The sequence below is a fragment of the Eleutherodactylus coqui genome, chromosome 6 (assembly GCF_035609145.1).
Source record: "Eleutherodactylus coqui strain aEleCoq1 chromosome 6, aEleCoq1.hap1, whole genome shotgun sequence".
Taxonomy (NCBI): Eukaryota; Metazoa; Chordata; class Amphibia; order Anura; family Eleutherodactylidae; genus Eleutherodactylus; species Eleutherodactylus coqui.
Window position 1 is genome coordinate 221,892,942 of NC_089842.1, and position 14,895 is coordinate 221,907,836.

Genomic DNA, 14,895 nt, shown 5'->3' on the forward strand with positions numbered 1-14,895 from the left:
TCTGAGGAACTTCATAATCAGGAGTGCATTGTCCTCCAACACACAAAAAGGAACTTATCCCTGTAATGTAAGGAGCTGCAAGGCCTGCTGACATGTAATGACTGCGGACAGGATACAAATCCCCAACACACAGCACGACTATAAGATCCCCGGGACAGTCACATGTTCCACATCCCATGTTGTGTACCTGATCCTGGGCAGTAAATGTCCTGTTGGGGGTCTTTATGTTGGAGAAACAGGGCAAAGACTGAAAGCGAGGATGAGATCTCATCGCCACATGATTAAAGAAAGACAGAATTACCTGTGGCAAAGCATTTTTCTAGTCACGGACACAACATACAACATATGAAAGCTACTATATTAAAAGACAATTTCAAAACCGAACGTTACAGTAAAATTTGGGAGTGCAAGTTTATAATGAACTTTGATACTCTCAAGAACGGAATGAACCTTGGAGGAGACCATAAAACTCTCACATGCTTATCAGTGGACAAATTAAATATTAACTCTTCTGCTCATCCTGTTCTGGTATTGTGTTATGTGCAAATTAATCACACCATGTCTGTGCCTTGTCATTATATATATATATATATATATATATATATATATATATATACATATATATATATATATATATATATATATACACACTAGTTGATATACCCGACTACGCCCCCGTGTTAATTTGATACAAGTTTTCACATGTTGTTTACACTGAAATATTTTATGAAGTCAAGGTTATTTTAGAGGAACCGAGGAATAAAATATGTATACCCAGAGAGCAGTGTTACCAATGTCTCTCTGCAGAATGTGCCACCCCTTCCATTCTCCTCATTTAGAGAATGCTCACGCCAAATTTCCCACTTGTACAACACCGGGAAGTTACATTACATAGGAGTACACTTACTTTTGCAATTAGCATTGAATAATCGAGTTGTGACTCCTCTACTTTTCCTATTTAAGACCTTACTTATCCTATTTAGAACTAATCCTAAGAATTAGATTAGGTACATTACACAGGGGGTGCCAATACTTTTGCACTTAGCATTGAATAATCAAGTTGTGACCACTTTACTTTTCCTATTTAGGACCTAAAAAATGGTTGTGCCAAATTTCATGTCTGTATGACATCAGGAAGTTAGAGAAGTAGATTAGGTACATTACATAAGGATGTCAATAGTTTTGCAATTAGCATTAGCATTTATACTCACCTGGTCCGTGTCGTCCCGATGCCTCGCGATGGTCTCCGGCAACGCTGCGGCAAACTGCAATGTCCTCCCTGTCTGCCATCTCAGCTTCTTTCTGGTGACTGGGCTTTGAATACCCCGCCTCCAGCAAAGCGAGTGCTGTGATTGGCTAATCGAGCACCAGCAGCCAATCACAGTTGGCACTCGATGAGACAATCACAGCCACTCAGAGAAGGACATCACATCTGCTTCTGCAAGTACACTGAACATTTCTTTTCCTTCAACATTTTGAAAACTTTCTTCTGCTGTGTCAAGGAAACCCTCACCTTCCTTAATGGGTTACAATGTAGCTATTCTCTCCTGAAGACTTTGCACCTTCTTCCCCAGTACAGACGCAAGCTTGCATTTCTGGCAAGTGAAGTTTGGCTTTCCTCTGGTAGGTCTGTAAACATATACCGCAGCATACATTGCAGCTCACCATACGGCTGCTCTCCCCTTCCATGCTGTCAGTTAATGTCACTTCCAACCTTATAAAAGTCAAGAATTCTAGTGAAGATACCTAACCTGTAAGATAGTGTAAAACTGGCGATGTCCTCCGAGCAGCTACACTGAGCTAAATCCTGCAATCTTCCTGTTCACAATGAATTTACATTCTTCCCAGAATGCACTGGGAAAATGCTAATTATCTTGCTGAAGGTCCAATTCCTGGTCTGTGAGAGATCTCTGTACAGACCCCAATATATCTATACATAGTTATTAGTGCCCCTTGTTACAGTACTGGGTATAATAGATGATGGGAGAGATCTCTGTACTGACCCCTGATTTATCTATACATAGTTATTAGAGCGCCCCCTTGTTACAGTCCTGGATATAGATGATGGAAGAGATCTCTGTACTGACCCCTGATATATCTATACATAGCTATTAGAGCACCCCCTTGTTATAGTCCTGGATATAGATGATGGAAGAGATCTCTGTACTGACCCCTGATATATCTATACATAGTTATTAGAGCGCCCCCTTGTTATAGTCCTGGATATAGATGATGGAAGAGATCTCTGTACTGACCCCTGATATATTTATACATAGTTATTAGAGCGCCCCCTTGTTATAGTCCTGTATATAGATGATGGGAGAGATCTCTATACCATCCCCTGATATATCTATACATAGTTCAATGGGGCCTGTCACTCAAATCAAACGCTGGATGTTCTTCTTATTGGCTGCCGGCAGGCCCATTTCTCATTGGCCAGACTGCCCTATGAGATGGTCTTTGGGATTGGCTTACAGACGGTGGTGTGACAGAGATGATGTCCATGATTGGTCCGGAGAGGGAGAGAAGAAAAGGTCCCGCCCAGGAAGTGCGCGGGGACTGAGGAGTCATTCTAGGGAAAGCAAGTGTAGCAAATGTGTATGCAGCAACAGTAGTGAGGGATGCGGTGAGGAGAAGCTGAGGAGCGGGACAGGGAGTGGAGCGTGGAGAAGATCTGGTACAGGTGAGCTACCATGAGAAAGGGGTCCGGAGAGGCACTTCTCCCCGCCGGAGTCAGGAGCGAGCCTGTACCCGGGAATGACAGCACCTGAGCACCTTAGGCCCGGACAACATCTAGTGCTTAATCTGATCAGGCATGGGCACACGGAGGCCAGAACTGAAGTCCCCACGGCCACAGAAGCCTCCTGTTCTCTAATGCCGTTTATTCCTAATTTAGGTCGCAGCAGGGCCTGGTTGTACACCAACCACCTCCCTGATCACTCCAGTCACCTCACCGCCATCGTACAGTTGGCAACTATGGTAGATGATTGTATGCCGACAAACTGTAAATGTTATAAACCTGTGATCCGTAAACTGCTGCAACGCTGTTCTACTACAAGTCTCAGTCTGCGCCTGATTGTTTCTCTCACAATTCTGTGCTGTACGGCGCCGGCGGCAGCTCAGCAGCCCACTTATTAACCAGTTTACCACTTGTGAGGGATTAGCGTTTAGGATCGGTAGCAACCTGGGCATAAGCAGTCAGAGACAGTGACACTTGCGATAAAGTCTTTAGTCCAGGCTTTGCCTGGGTTTATTTCCAAGCAAACAAAGCAAAATACAGGCCTTAACATCAGGCAAACATAAAGGAAATCCTGCTCGTCTGAGCACTTACTAAACATGTAGCATTCCTGTCTACACACTGGTAATCAAAATGGCTCCTGCACACAGCCAGCCAGGACTCTCAGACCTGCAGAGGTCTCAGCTCTCCCTCCTGGCCCTGTAGGCCCAGGCTTTATAAGGCCTGGTACCAGCCCCACCTGGTACGTGGGAGTGACCATCCCACCCTTCGCTTTGGTCACTCCAGGAAAAGCCGGCCCGGATTATGTGGCTTGGAGCCACTTACACACTACAACGTGTTAGTAGCTTAATGCTACTAACACTATACTGCCGGCTTCCTCCACCGAGCCCAGGCTGCTCGGTGGCACGTATCTGCCCAAGCGCTCCCCAAGGCAGCATAGGAGAGCATCCTAGGTGACACATACCTGCCCTCCAGCACCTTGCCGGTCACCGTCTCACACACTGCAGATGCTGCAGTTTGGGAACGTGCTGGTGATGGCCGCGTACTGTAAGGTAACTACCACCCTCACCATCCGTGGCCCAACTAACAGACTGCTCTATAAAATCCTGTAAATAAGCCAAACTGTCGAATCATGTAGGAGTCTAAACGGATCAATGAGATTGGAAATAAACATCCTATAGTCTCTCATTTGTAGTCATCACTGCTAGAAACAGAAGTGTTATCTCGTAGATCATTCAGGTCTTGGATCACAAGGACATCCGCGGTCTGCTGGTTTGGATGCATGGTTTGCCATTGTGCTCTCAGAGCTGTGACTGGAACAGACTGCCAATCTGGTAGTGAGAACATTGGTACCTAGAAATTTAGGCAAGCTTGATCGGCTATCCTTTTTGACTGTAGTTGAAATGGGTATCCTCAGCGGTATATAATGTCTTTCTCATCTAAGACATCTAGTAAAGGTTTTGGGGATCTGCGGAGTTTGAGTAGATGTCTGGCTAGGTCCAGAAAAATGATGATAGCTGAATATTGATCTAATAAGTTGGCAGTTTCCCAGCCTGTTTCCGAATGACGTCTTTGTCATTATATGCAACATATGACGCCTTTTGGCCATTTTGGAACTATCGATTTGGGACCCAGGGCTCTATGAATACCACTAATCTCTATGGGTTTGACAACAGAACATTGAAGCAAAGATCTGAAGGTTTGGGTCCATCCTCCATTTGGGTTGTGTTAACATCCTCACAGAGGCCACGTATGCAGAGACTATTTCTCCGATGTCAGTTTTATAGGTCGTCTGTATGAGATAGTATGTTAGCAATTCGGGTGGACTGTGCTTGTGTTGCTTGTCTGTAGGTTTCTATGGCCAGTCTCACACGACCGGAAAGGAATTGCAGATTCCCGAGGGTTTGATCTGTGGTAATACGCAGATCAATCAAATGCATTGGATTACACAGTTCCGCTAACATTAGCAGGTCAGAATTGCCTTATCCGTTCGTGGAAAATAGAACGCATGTTCTATTTTTTTGCAGAATCCACGTCATAGAGCCCATTGTTCTTTATGTTCGCAGATACACTTGTAGACTATCTGCAATTACATGCGTATGGGTTACGGGTATCCACGTCACTGCTAAGTAACGGCTTAGCAAACAAAAAAGGTGTACTGTGCATGACCATTTGTGCAAGTACGCGGTCATGTGCAGTACATTACACGGTCGTACGCAGGGTCACTGCTGGAATCCGTGTGAGCCCCACCAAGGAGAGTGAAAGTTTGTTTCTGAGCCTCTTGACTGTGATCAACCTGTTGTTCTTCCTGAATTAGCGTCAAGGATAGCTTGTGGGTAGACTCAATTCATTGGAAAAGCTTATCTAGGTCACATCTTGTAGCCATTGCTTTAATATTTGCTCTCCAGTCCCATTCGTTATCGCTTATTGGGGACTCCACTGTATCAAGGCCTACCAAGAAGCCCATGAAGAAGAGATATGAGCTACAGCAGAGGACTGTCAGGGCTCGAACCCAGGAGCTCCTGTGCTCCAGGCAGACAGCTTCCCTGCTGGACCCTTAGCCTTATTTCTGGCCTCTTCATCAGCTACCCTGTCTTGGTTCCGCCCTGCTCTTGATTGGATATACTATAAAAACCCAGCCCTTCCACTGCATGATTATTGTGCCTCCCTGCCCATAGTCAAGCTCCACGTTCCAGCTCCTCGGAGACAATCTGCTACAACCGTGCACCAACCTCTGGCTTTCTCTGACAGTTGCCTGGCTCTCCAAGCTTGATCTGCCGAATCACACCAGGCTCTCCTGCACAAGGTGGCGTAGCAGACTGCATGTGTGGCAACACCATGGTGGAGGCATGGCGTGCCAAAGAAGCACCTAATATTGCCCAAATCTCCCTCAGCAGTGGCTGAAGGTCCAAGCTGAACTCTTCCTGTATCCCAAAATGTTGTTGGTAGATGGAATGAAAACCTGGCGATAGCGGTAAAACCAGGAGCTCAATGAATGCATTGCTTACGCTGCCATTCACAAGCCACGCCGCCAACGTTAGCCCAATGTCCACTGGCAGTCAATGGAAGCCGTCTGTATGGAAACCAAAGCGAAATGGAGCATGCTGCGATTTGTTTTCCAGACCAAAAGGTCCGCAAAACAAGTCTGCATGCTTTAATTCAGCTGCGGACGCCCATGTCTTCCTATGGGCGGCTTGAACTGCGGATCGTTTGCGCGGTTGACCGGCAATTCAAATCTGCCGGTGGACATTGGGCCTATGTAGGCGGTGTGGCTTGTGAATGGCAGCGTGAGCAATGCATTCAGCGAGCTCCTGGTTCTACTGACATCACCAGGCTTTCACTCCATTGAAATCAATGGAAGCCATTCGATTCGCACTTGAATTGTATATGGGCTGCAGATTCCATAAAAAAGCATATTTTAAAAAAATAATGAAAAAATCTCTACTGCGCATGTGCACCGGCGTTTCCGCACATATCCGCAGTGAAGACCTGGACAGGTACTCAGTGTCTTGGCCATGGGCAGAGTTGGATTATGCTGTGTGGTCCGGCATGCAGAATCCAACCCACCCATGGACCTGAGGACTTAGACCGTAACCACCAAGTTGTGTGCTACTATCTGTAACCATTAGGCCAGCATCACACAGAGCATAAATTTTGCAGCATTGCCAGTACAAGCCAACTTAAGATTTCTAAAATCTATCATACATGGAGTTCAAAGTTTCTGCAATTAATCTGCAGCGCTTTTGAAAAATGCAGCAGATTCGATATCCGCAGTATGTCTATTTATGCAGTGGATTTCAACTCTTGGAATACGACAGCTAAAATCCACAGGTCATCAAAAAAACAAAACATGGACAAATTCACACCATTTGGGTGCAGATTTGGCCACTGTGGATTTCTAGTGTATTTGCTGCAGGTTTCCTGTGTGAAGGTAAGTACACTTTGTGCCCTAGCCAGAGTAAAAATTCTGATCCATCAAACTGTAGAATCATAGAATGGTAAAGTGGGAAGGGACCTCCGGGGTCATCGGGTCCAACACCCTGTTCATTGCAGGATTCACTAAATCAGCCCAGACAGATATTTGTCCAGCCTTTTTTGAACACTTCCATTGAAGAACTCGCTACCTCCCGTGGTGACCTGTTCCACTCATTGATCACCCTCACTGTCAGAAAGTTTTTCTAATATCTAATCTGTGTCTCCTTTCTGTTTCATCCCATTGCTTTTAGCCTTTCCTTGTGCAGATGAGAATAGGGCTGATCCCTCTGCACTGTGACAGCCCTTCAGATATTTGTAGACTGCTATTAAGTCTACTCTCACCCTTCTTTTTTGTAAGCTTAACATTCCCAGATCCTTTAACCATTCTTCATAGGACATGATTTGCAGACCGCTCACCATCTTGGTAACTCCTTCCTGAACTTGCTCCAGTTTGTTTTTCTCTTTTTTAAAGTGGGGAGCCCAGAACTGGACACAGTATTCCAGATGAGGTCTGACTAAGGAAGAGTAGAGGGGGATAATTACCTCATGTGATCTAGACTCTATGCTTCTGTTAATACAACCCAAAATTGTGTTTGCCTTTTTGGCTGCTGCATCACATTGTTGACTCATGTTCAGTCTATGATCTATTAGTATACCCGAGTCTTTTTCACATGAGCTGCTTAGCCCAATTCCTCCCATTCTGTATGTGCTTTTTTCATTTTTCTTGCCCAGATGTAGGACTTTGCATTTCTCCTTGCTAAATACCATTCTGTTAGTCGCTGCCCACTGTTCAAGCTTTTCTAGGTCTTTTTGAATGCTCTCCCTCTTTTCCCTAGTTTTAGCTATCCCTCGTAGCATTGTGTCGTCGGCAAATTTGATCAGTTTTCCATCAATTCCCTCCTCCAGATCATTTATAAAAATGTTAAACAACATTGGGCCTAGGACAGAGCCTTGTGGTACCCCACTTGATACATTCTTCCACTTGGATGTGCAGCCATTTATGGACCACTCTTTGAATACGATCACTCAGCCAGTTGTTAATCCACCTAACAGTTGCCTTGTCAATCCCAGGCTGTGCTAAACCCACCTCCATTACTGCGCCAACCTGCGTTCTACCATCCCACAAGTCATGGCTCAACCTACATGGGGCATCCATATTCTGAGCTCAGCTTCATCTTCCTATGTATGATGTCAGCACAGAGTGTGTCTGGGCTGGGTGCTCATCGAAGGTGACACAGTGCCCTGTCCCAGTGAGTCATGAATGGTTGGATATAATCACACTCTCTAGCAGTCCGACTACCACCATTGTGCCAACAAATCTCCATCCAGCTGTAGAAGGACTCGTTTGAAGCCATCAGTAAAGACACAGCAGGTTTACTATACACAACTGTTAATAAGATATAGAAAAAAAACATACAAAAAGTGTGCAAAACAAGAGGCATGGATACTTCACCTCTGGAGGATCTACATGTGTCCTCCTCTACCAGTGACTTCATATCTGGGGTGACCCGCAGAAACCGGATCATAGAACGGTCATGTGGGCAGTTCCAGTTGTGGCCTGCGCTCCAGTTGTGAACACAGTAGTAAGGAAGTTCCCCTTCACCTGACCTCATGTGCAGCGTCTGCATGTCTTATAGTATGTGTGGTTAGTAATTCACAGCTGAGAAAGGGGAGAGCAGTCTGGCCTTAGCTCATGTTATATATAATATGCCCAGTGTATCTATTTACATAGAGCCCGCAAAAAGCCTGGCCTCCACCTGCATCTCCCCGGATGGTAAGCGCTATCCCCGCAAACCCCCTGGCCCCCTCAAGTCACTGATTCCTTCTTTTTTCTGAATGGAGACTTTAGTCGCTTCCACAGAGACGACTTGGGTTTGAATTTGCGTTCATTGGCCAGAGCCGCCTCCTTCTCTTTCCTGCGGATCTCACGGACCAGTGCATGGAAGACATCATCAATGTAGTAGCGGAATGCAGCCGAAGTCTCGAAAAATGGACAGTTGAACTCTCTCGCTAATGAGCTGCCTTCTTCTTTGGAGACCTAGCAAGGAGTAGACAGTATGAGATAAGGATGCAGCATGACCGTATACGACAAGCATGGCTGGTAGAAGCAGTTGCTTGCATTTACCTGGCGAAGACAAGAGAGGTCTGACTTATTCCCCACCAATACCACCGGTGTGTCATCTGTCCGCCTGACACGATAGATCAGCTGTTTGAATTCACGCACTTCATGGAAACTGCGTCGGTCAGTGATTGAATAGCAAATGATGAAGCCTTCCCCTGCTCTCATGTACTGATCCCGCATGGCTGTGAACTCTGCCTGCAAACACAAGAACAATCTCATGGACGCTACAGAGGCAGCCCTAAACATGGAGCCCTCTGTGATGACACAGAGGCACGGGCACCACAAAGACTCCCTCCAACATCCCCTGCCCCTTCCCTCTCTCAACTGTCCAGCCCTAAACATCCCTCATTCGCCCCCCCTTTCTCTCTTGTACGGCTTCAGACATCCCTCGCCCCCCACTACTGTCCGGCTTCAGACATCCCTGACCCCCCTCCTTTCCTTCTATCCAACTTCAGACATCCCTCGCCCCCTCCCCCTCTCCTGTCCGGCTTCAGACATCCCTCGCCCCCTCTCCTGTCCGGCTTCAGACATCCCTCGCCCCCTCCCCCTCTCCTGTCCGGCTTCAGACATCCCTCGCCCCCTCCCCCTCTCCTGTCTGGCTTCAGACATCCCTCGCCCCCTCCCCCTCTCCTGTCCGGCTTCAGACATCCCTCGCCCCCTCCCCCTCTCCTGTCTGGCTTCAGACATCCCTCGCCCCCTCCCCCTCTACTGTCCGGCTTCAGACATCCCTCGCCCCCTCCCCCTCTCCTGTCCGGCTTCAGACATCCCTCGCCCCCTCCCCCTCTCCTGTCCGGCTTCAGACATCCCTCGCCCCCTCCTCCTCTCCTGTCCGGCTTCAGACATCCCTCGCCCCCTCCCCCTCTCCTGTCCGGCTTCAGACATCCCTCGCCCCCTCCCCCTCTCCTGTCCGGCTTCAGACATCCCTCGCCCCCTCCCCCTCTCCTGTCCGGCTTCAGACATCCCTCGCCCCCTCCCCCTCTCCTGTCCGGCTTCAGACATCCCTCGCCCCCTCCCCCTCTCCTGTCCGGCTTCAGACATCCCTCGCCCCCTCCCCCTCTCCTGTCCGGCTTCAGACATCCCTCGCCCCCTCCCCCTCTCCTGTCCGGCTTCAGACATCCCTCGCCCCCTCCCCCTCTCCTGTCCGGCTTCAGACATCCCTCGCCCCCTCCCCCTCTCCTGTCCGGCTTCAGACATCCCTCGCCCCCTCCCCCTCTCCTGTCCGGCTTCAGACATCCCTCGCCTTCTCCCCCTCTCCTGTCCGGCTTCAGACATCCCTCGCCCCCTCTCCTGTCCGGCTTCAGACATCCCTCGCCCCCTCTCCGGTCCAGCTTTAGACATCCCTCGCCCCCTCCCCTTCTCCTGTCCAGCTTCAGACATCCCTCGCCCCCTCCCCTTCTCCTGTCCGGCTTCAGACATCCCTCGCCCCCTCCCCTTCTCCTTTCCGACTTCAAACATCCCTCGCCCCCTCCCCCTCTCCTGTCCGGCTTCAGACATCCCTCGCCCCCTCTCCGGTCCGGCTTTAGACATCCCTCGCCCCCTCTCCGATCCGGCTTTAGACATCCCTCACCCCCTCCCCTTCTCCTGTCCGGCTTTAGACATCCCTCGCCCCCCCCCCCTCTCCTGTCCGGCTTCAGACATCCCTCGCCCCTGCTCCTGTCTGGCTTCAGACATCCCTCACCCACCCCATCATTCCTCACCGCGGCAACACATCCCTCACCTCCAGACATCCTTTGGCTCTTGCTGTGGACCTCAGACATCCCCCCCCCCATCCATCTCCGATATCCTTCACTGCACCCAGCCCCCCTCCCCGTCGGCCAATCTCTTCTGCCCGCTGGCTTCCTCACTCATCTCTTCTCCAGCTGTTTCTGTACATTAATCAATGTCACATCCACCTACCTGTCCAGCAGTGTCCAGGATATCCAGGTTGGCTGGTTCATCATCAATTCGTATGCGGATTTTATAAGCATCCTCTGGAAATAAGGAGAGAATTGTTATGGGTGGAGCTTGCTGGAAATAGGCAGCCAATGGGCAGTCGTTGCTACTCACCAATAGTGGGGTCGTGATCTTCCGGAAAGCGATGGCTGATGAACTGCATGGTCATGGCTGTGGAGATACACGTGTGTTACAGCCAGTCATCACAGAAATGCACTGGACATGTAAAAGCCAATCGCAGAATTTCTATAGGTCACATACTCACCGCTCTTCCCCACACCGCCAGCTCCCAACATGACAAGCTTGTACTCCCGTGGCAGCACCGACAATGCCGGCATGGTAATGCGACTGCTAACCGGCTCCATCTGGAACATCACCCATAATAAGCATGAAAGGAACACCACAGAATACTAAACGCCCCAAATACATCCTAATATTATCCCTCTTCATTTATATTCTACACATTCCCCATATTGTTACAGCCCTGGTCTTCTCGCTTCCCCCCCCCCCCCCTTCCCTAGTAACCCTCCTCTCCAGTATTTCCATCCACCCTCCTTGGTCTCTGCGCCCTTGGTCTCCCCATCCCCCTCCTGTATATATGTCCCCCTGGTCTTCCAGCCCCCTCCTGTATATATGTCCCCTTGGCCTTCCTGTCCCCCTCCTTTATATATGTCCCCCTCCTGTATATATGTCCCCCTGGTCTTTCAGCCCCCCTCCTGTATGTATGTCCCCCCTGGTCTTCCCGCCCCCCTCCTGTATGTATGTCCCCCCTGGTCTTCCAGCCCCCCTCCTGTATGTATGTCCCCCCTGGTCTTCCTGCCCCCCTCCTGTATATATGTCCCCCCTGGTCTTCCCGCCCCCCTCCTGTATATATGTCCCCCTGATCTTCCCGCCTTCTCCTGTATATATGTCCCCCTGATCTTCCCGCCTTCTCCTGTATATATGTCCCCCTGATCTTCCCGCCCCCTTCTGCATATATGTCCCCCCCTGGTCTTCCCGCCCCCCTCCTGTATATATGTCTCCCTGTTCTTTCCGCCCCCCTCCTGTATATATGTCCCCCTGGTCTTCCAGCCCCCTCCTGTATGTATGTCCCCCTGGTCTTCCAGCCCCCCTCCTGTATGTATGTCCCCCCTGGTCTTCCCGCCCCCCTCCTGTATGTATGTCCCCCCTGGTCTTCCCGCCCCCTCCTGTATATATGTTCCCCTGATCTTCCCGCCCCCTCCTGTATATATGTCCCCTTGGTCTTCCCGTCCCCCTCCTTTATATATGTACCCCTCCTGTATATATGTCCCTCCTGGTCTTCCCGCCCCCCTCCTGTATATATGTCTCCCTGTTCTTCCCGCCCCTCCTGTATGTATGTCCCCCCTGGTCTTCCCGCCCCCCTCCTGTATGTATGTCCCCCCTGGTCTTCCCGCCCCCCTCCTGTATGTATGTCCCCCCTGGTCTTCCCCCCACCCCACTCCTGTATGTATGTCCCCCCTGGTCTTCCCGCCCCCCTCCTGTATGTATGTCCCCCCTTGGTCTTCCCGCCCCCCTCCTGTATGTATGTCCCCCCTGGTCTTCCCGCCCCCCTCCTGTATGTATGTCCCCCCTGGTCTTCCCGCCCCCCTCCTGTATGTATGTCCCCCCTGGTCTTCCCGCCCCCCTCCTGTATGTATGTCCCCCCTGGTCTTCCCGCCCCCCTCCTGTATGTATGTCCCCCCTGGTCTTCCCGCCCCCTCCTGTATGTATGTCCCCCTGGTCTTCCCGCCCCCCTCCTGTATGTATGTCCCCCCTGGTCTTCCCGCCCCCTCCTGTATGTATGTCCCCCCTGGTCTTCCCGCCCCCCTCCTGTATGTATGTCCCCCCTGGTCTTCCCGCCCCCCTCCTGTATGTATGTCCCCCCTGGTCTTCCCGCCCCCCTCCTGTCTATATGTCCCCCCTGGTCTTCCCGCCCCCCTCCTGTATATATGTCCCCCTGATCTTCCCGCCCCCTCCTGTATATATGTCCCCCTGGTCTTCCCGTCCCCCTCCTGTATATATGTCCCCCTGGTCTTCCCGTCCCCCTCCAGTATATATGTCCCCCTGGTCTTCCCGTCCCCCTCCAGTATATATGTCCCCCTGGTCTTCCCGTCCCCCTCCTGTATATATGTCCCCCTGATCTTCCCGTCCCCCTCCAGTATATATGTCCCCCTGGTCTTCCCGTCCCCCTCCAGTATATATGTCCCCCCTGGTCTTCCCGCCCCCCTCCTGTATATATGTCCCCCTGATCTTCCCGCCCCCTCCTGTATATATGTCCCCCTGGTCTTCCCGCCCCCTCCTGTATATATGTCCCCCTGGTCTTCCCGTCCCCCTCCTGTATATATGTCCCCCTGATCTTCCCGCCCCCTCCTGTATATATGTCCCCCTGGTCTTCCCGTCCCCCTCAAGTATATATGTCCCCCTGGTCTTCCCGTCCCCCTCCAGTATATATGTCCCCCTGGTCTTCCCGTCCCCCTCCAGTATATATGTCCCCCTGGTCTTCCCGTCCCCCTCCAGTATATATGTCCCCCTGGTCTTCCCGTCCCCCTCCAGTATATATGTCCCCCTAGTCTTCCCGTCCCCCTCCAGTATATATGTCCCCCTAGTCTTCCCGCCCCCTCCAGTATATATGTCCCCCTAGTCTTCCCGCACCCCTCCAGTATATATGTCCCCCTGATCTTCCCGCCCCCTCCTGTATATATGTCCCCCTGGTCTTCCCGTCCCCCTCCTGTATATATGTCCCCCTGGTCTTCCCGTCCCCCTCCAGTATATATGTCCCCCTGGTCTTCCCGTCCCCCTCCAGTATATATGTCCCCCTGGTCTTCCCGTCCCCCTCCTGTATATATGTCCCCCTGATCTTCCCGTCCCCCTCCAGTATATATGTCCCCCTGGTCTTCCCGTCCCCCTCCAGTATATATGTCCCCCCTGGTCTTCCCGCCCCCCTCCTGTATATATGTCCCCCTGATCTTCCCGCCCCCTCCTGTATATATGTCCCCCTGGTCTTCCCGCCCCCTCCTGTATATATGTCCCCCTGGTCTTCCCGTCCCCCTCCTGTATATATGTCCCCCTGATCTTCCCGCCCCCTCCTGTATATATGTCCCCCTGGTCTTCCCGTCCCCCTCCAGTATATATGTCCCCCTGGTCTTCCCGTCCCCCTCCAGTATATATGTCCCCCTGGTCTTCCCGTCCCCCTCCAGTATATATGTCCCCCTGGTCTTCCCGTCCCCCTCCAGTATATATGTCCCCCTAGTCTTCCCGTCCCCCTCCAGTATATATGTCCCCCTAGTCTTCCCGCCCCCTCCAGTATATATGTCCCCCTAGTCTTCCCGCACCCCTCCAGTATATATGTCCCCCTAGTCTTCCCGTCCCCCTCCAGTATATATGTCCCCCTAGTCTTCCCGTCCCCCTCCAGTATATATGTCCCCCTAGTCTTCCCGTCCCCCTCCAGTATATATGTCCCCCTAGTCTTCCCGTCCCCCTCCAGTATATATGTCCCCCTAGTCTTCCCGCCCCCCTCCAGTATATATGTCCCCCTAGTCTTCCCGCCCCCCTCCAGTATATATGTCCCCCTAGTCTTCCCGTCCCCCTCCAGTATATATGTCCCCCTAGTCTTCCCGTCCCCCTCCAGTATATATGTCCCCCTAGTCTTCCCGCCCCCCTCCAGTATATATGTCCCCCTAGTCTTCCCGTCCCCCTCCAGTATATATGTCCCCCTGGTCTTCCCATCCGCCTCCAATATGATTGCCTGTCCGCCCCGTCCTCTACGTTCCCCCTTCAATCACTCACCTGCATACAGGAGCCGGGATTCTGCAGCAGAAGATGGCCGTCCGCTCTGGGAGTGGAGATCTCACTGGTCTATAGGACCTTTGGTGATGTCATGAGCATGTGACCAACCATGTGTGGGAGGAGTCAACTGAGAACTTTTATAGAGCCCCCACAGGATTGGCTCACGTGTGCAACGTCACGTGTGTGTAGTGTTTTTTTTTCTTTTCTTATGTGTCTGTACATAGATGGATGGATGGATGGATAGAGCATTGCATTGCGTGTAGTTTATGTATGTATGTATGTATGTATGTAGAGCCTTGCGGTTTCTGTAGTGTTGCGTGTGTGTGTATATATGTAGAGAGAG

General features: G+C 50.8%; 1 protein-coding gene across 1 annotated transcript; it reads right to left on the minus strand.

Moving 5' to 3' along the window:
• Positions 1–8,070: 8,070 nt before the first annotated feature.
• RIT1 (Ras like without CAAX 1) lies at positions 8,071–14,645 on the minus strand. Its single transcript, XM_066608893.1, has 6 exons — positions 14,553–14,645; positions 11,032–11,131; positions 10,881–10,937; positions 10,731–10,804; positions 8,838–9,029; positions 8,071–8,750 (listed from the first exon to the last, which is right to left on the minus strand). The coding sequence occupies exons 1-6, from the start codon at positions 14,556–14,558 to the stop codon at positions 8,520–8,522; spliced, it is 660 nt and encodes a 219-aa protein (XP_066464990.1). The 5' UTR covers positions 14,559–14,645; the 3' UTR covers positions 8,071–8,519.
• Between the last annotated feature and the right edge of the window lie 250 nt (positions 14,646–14,895).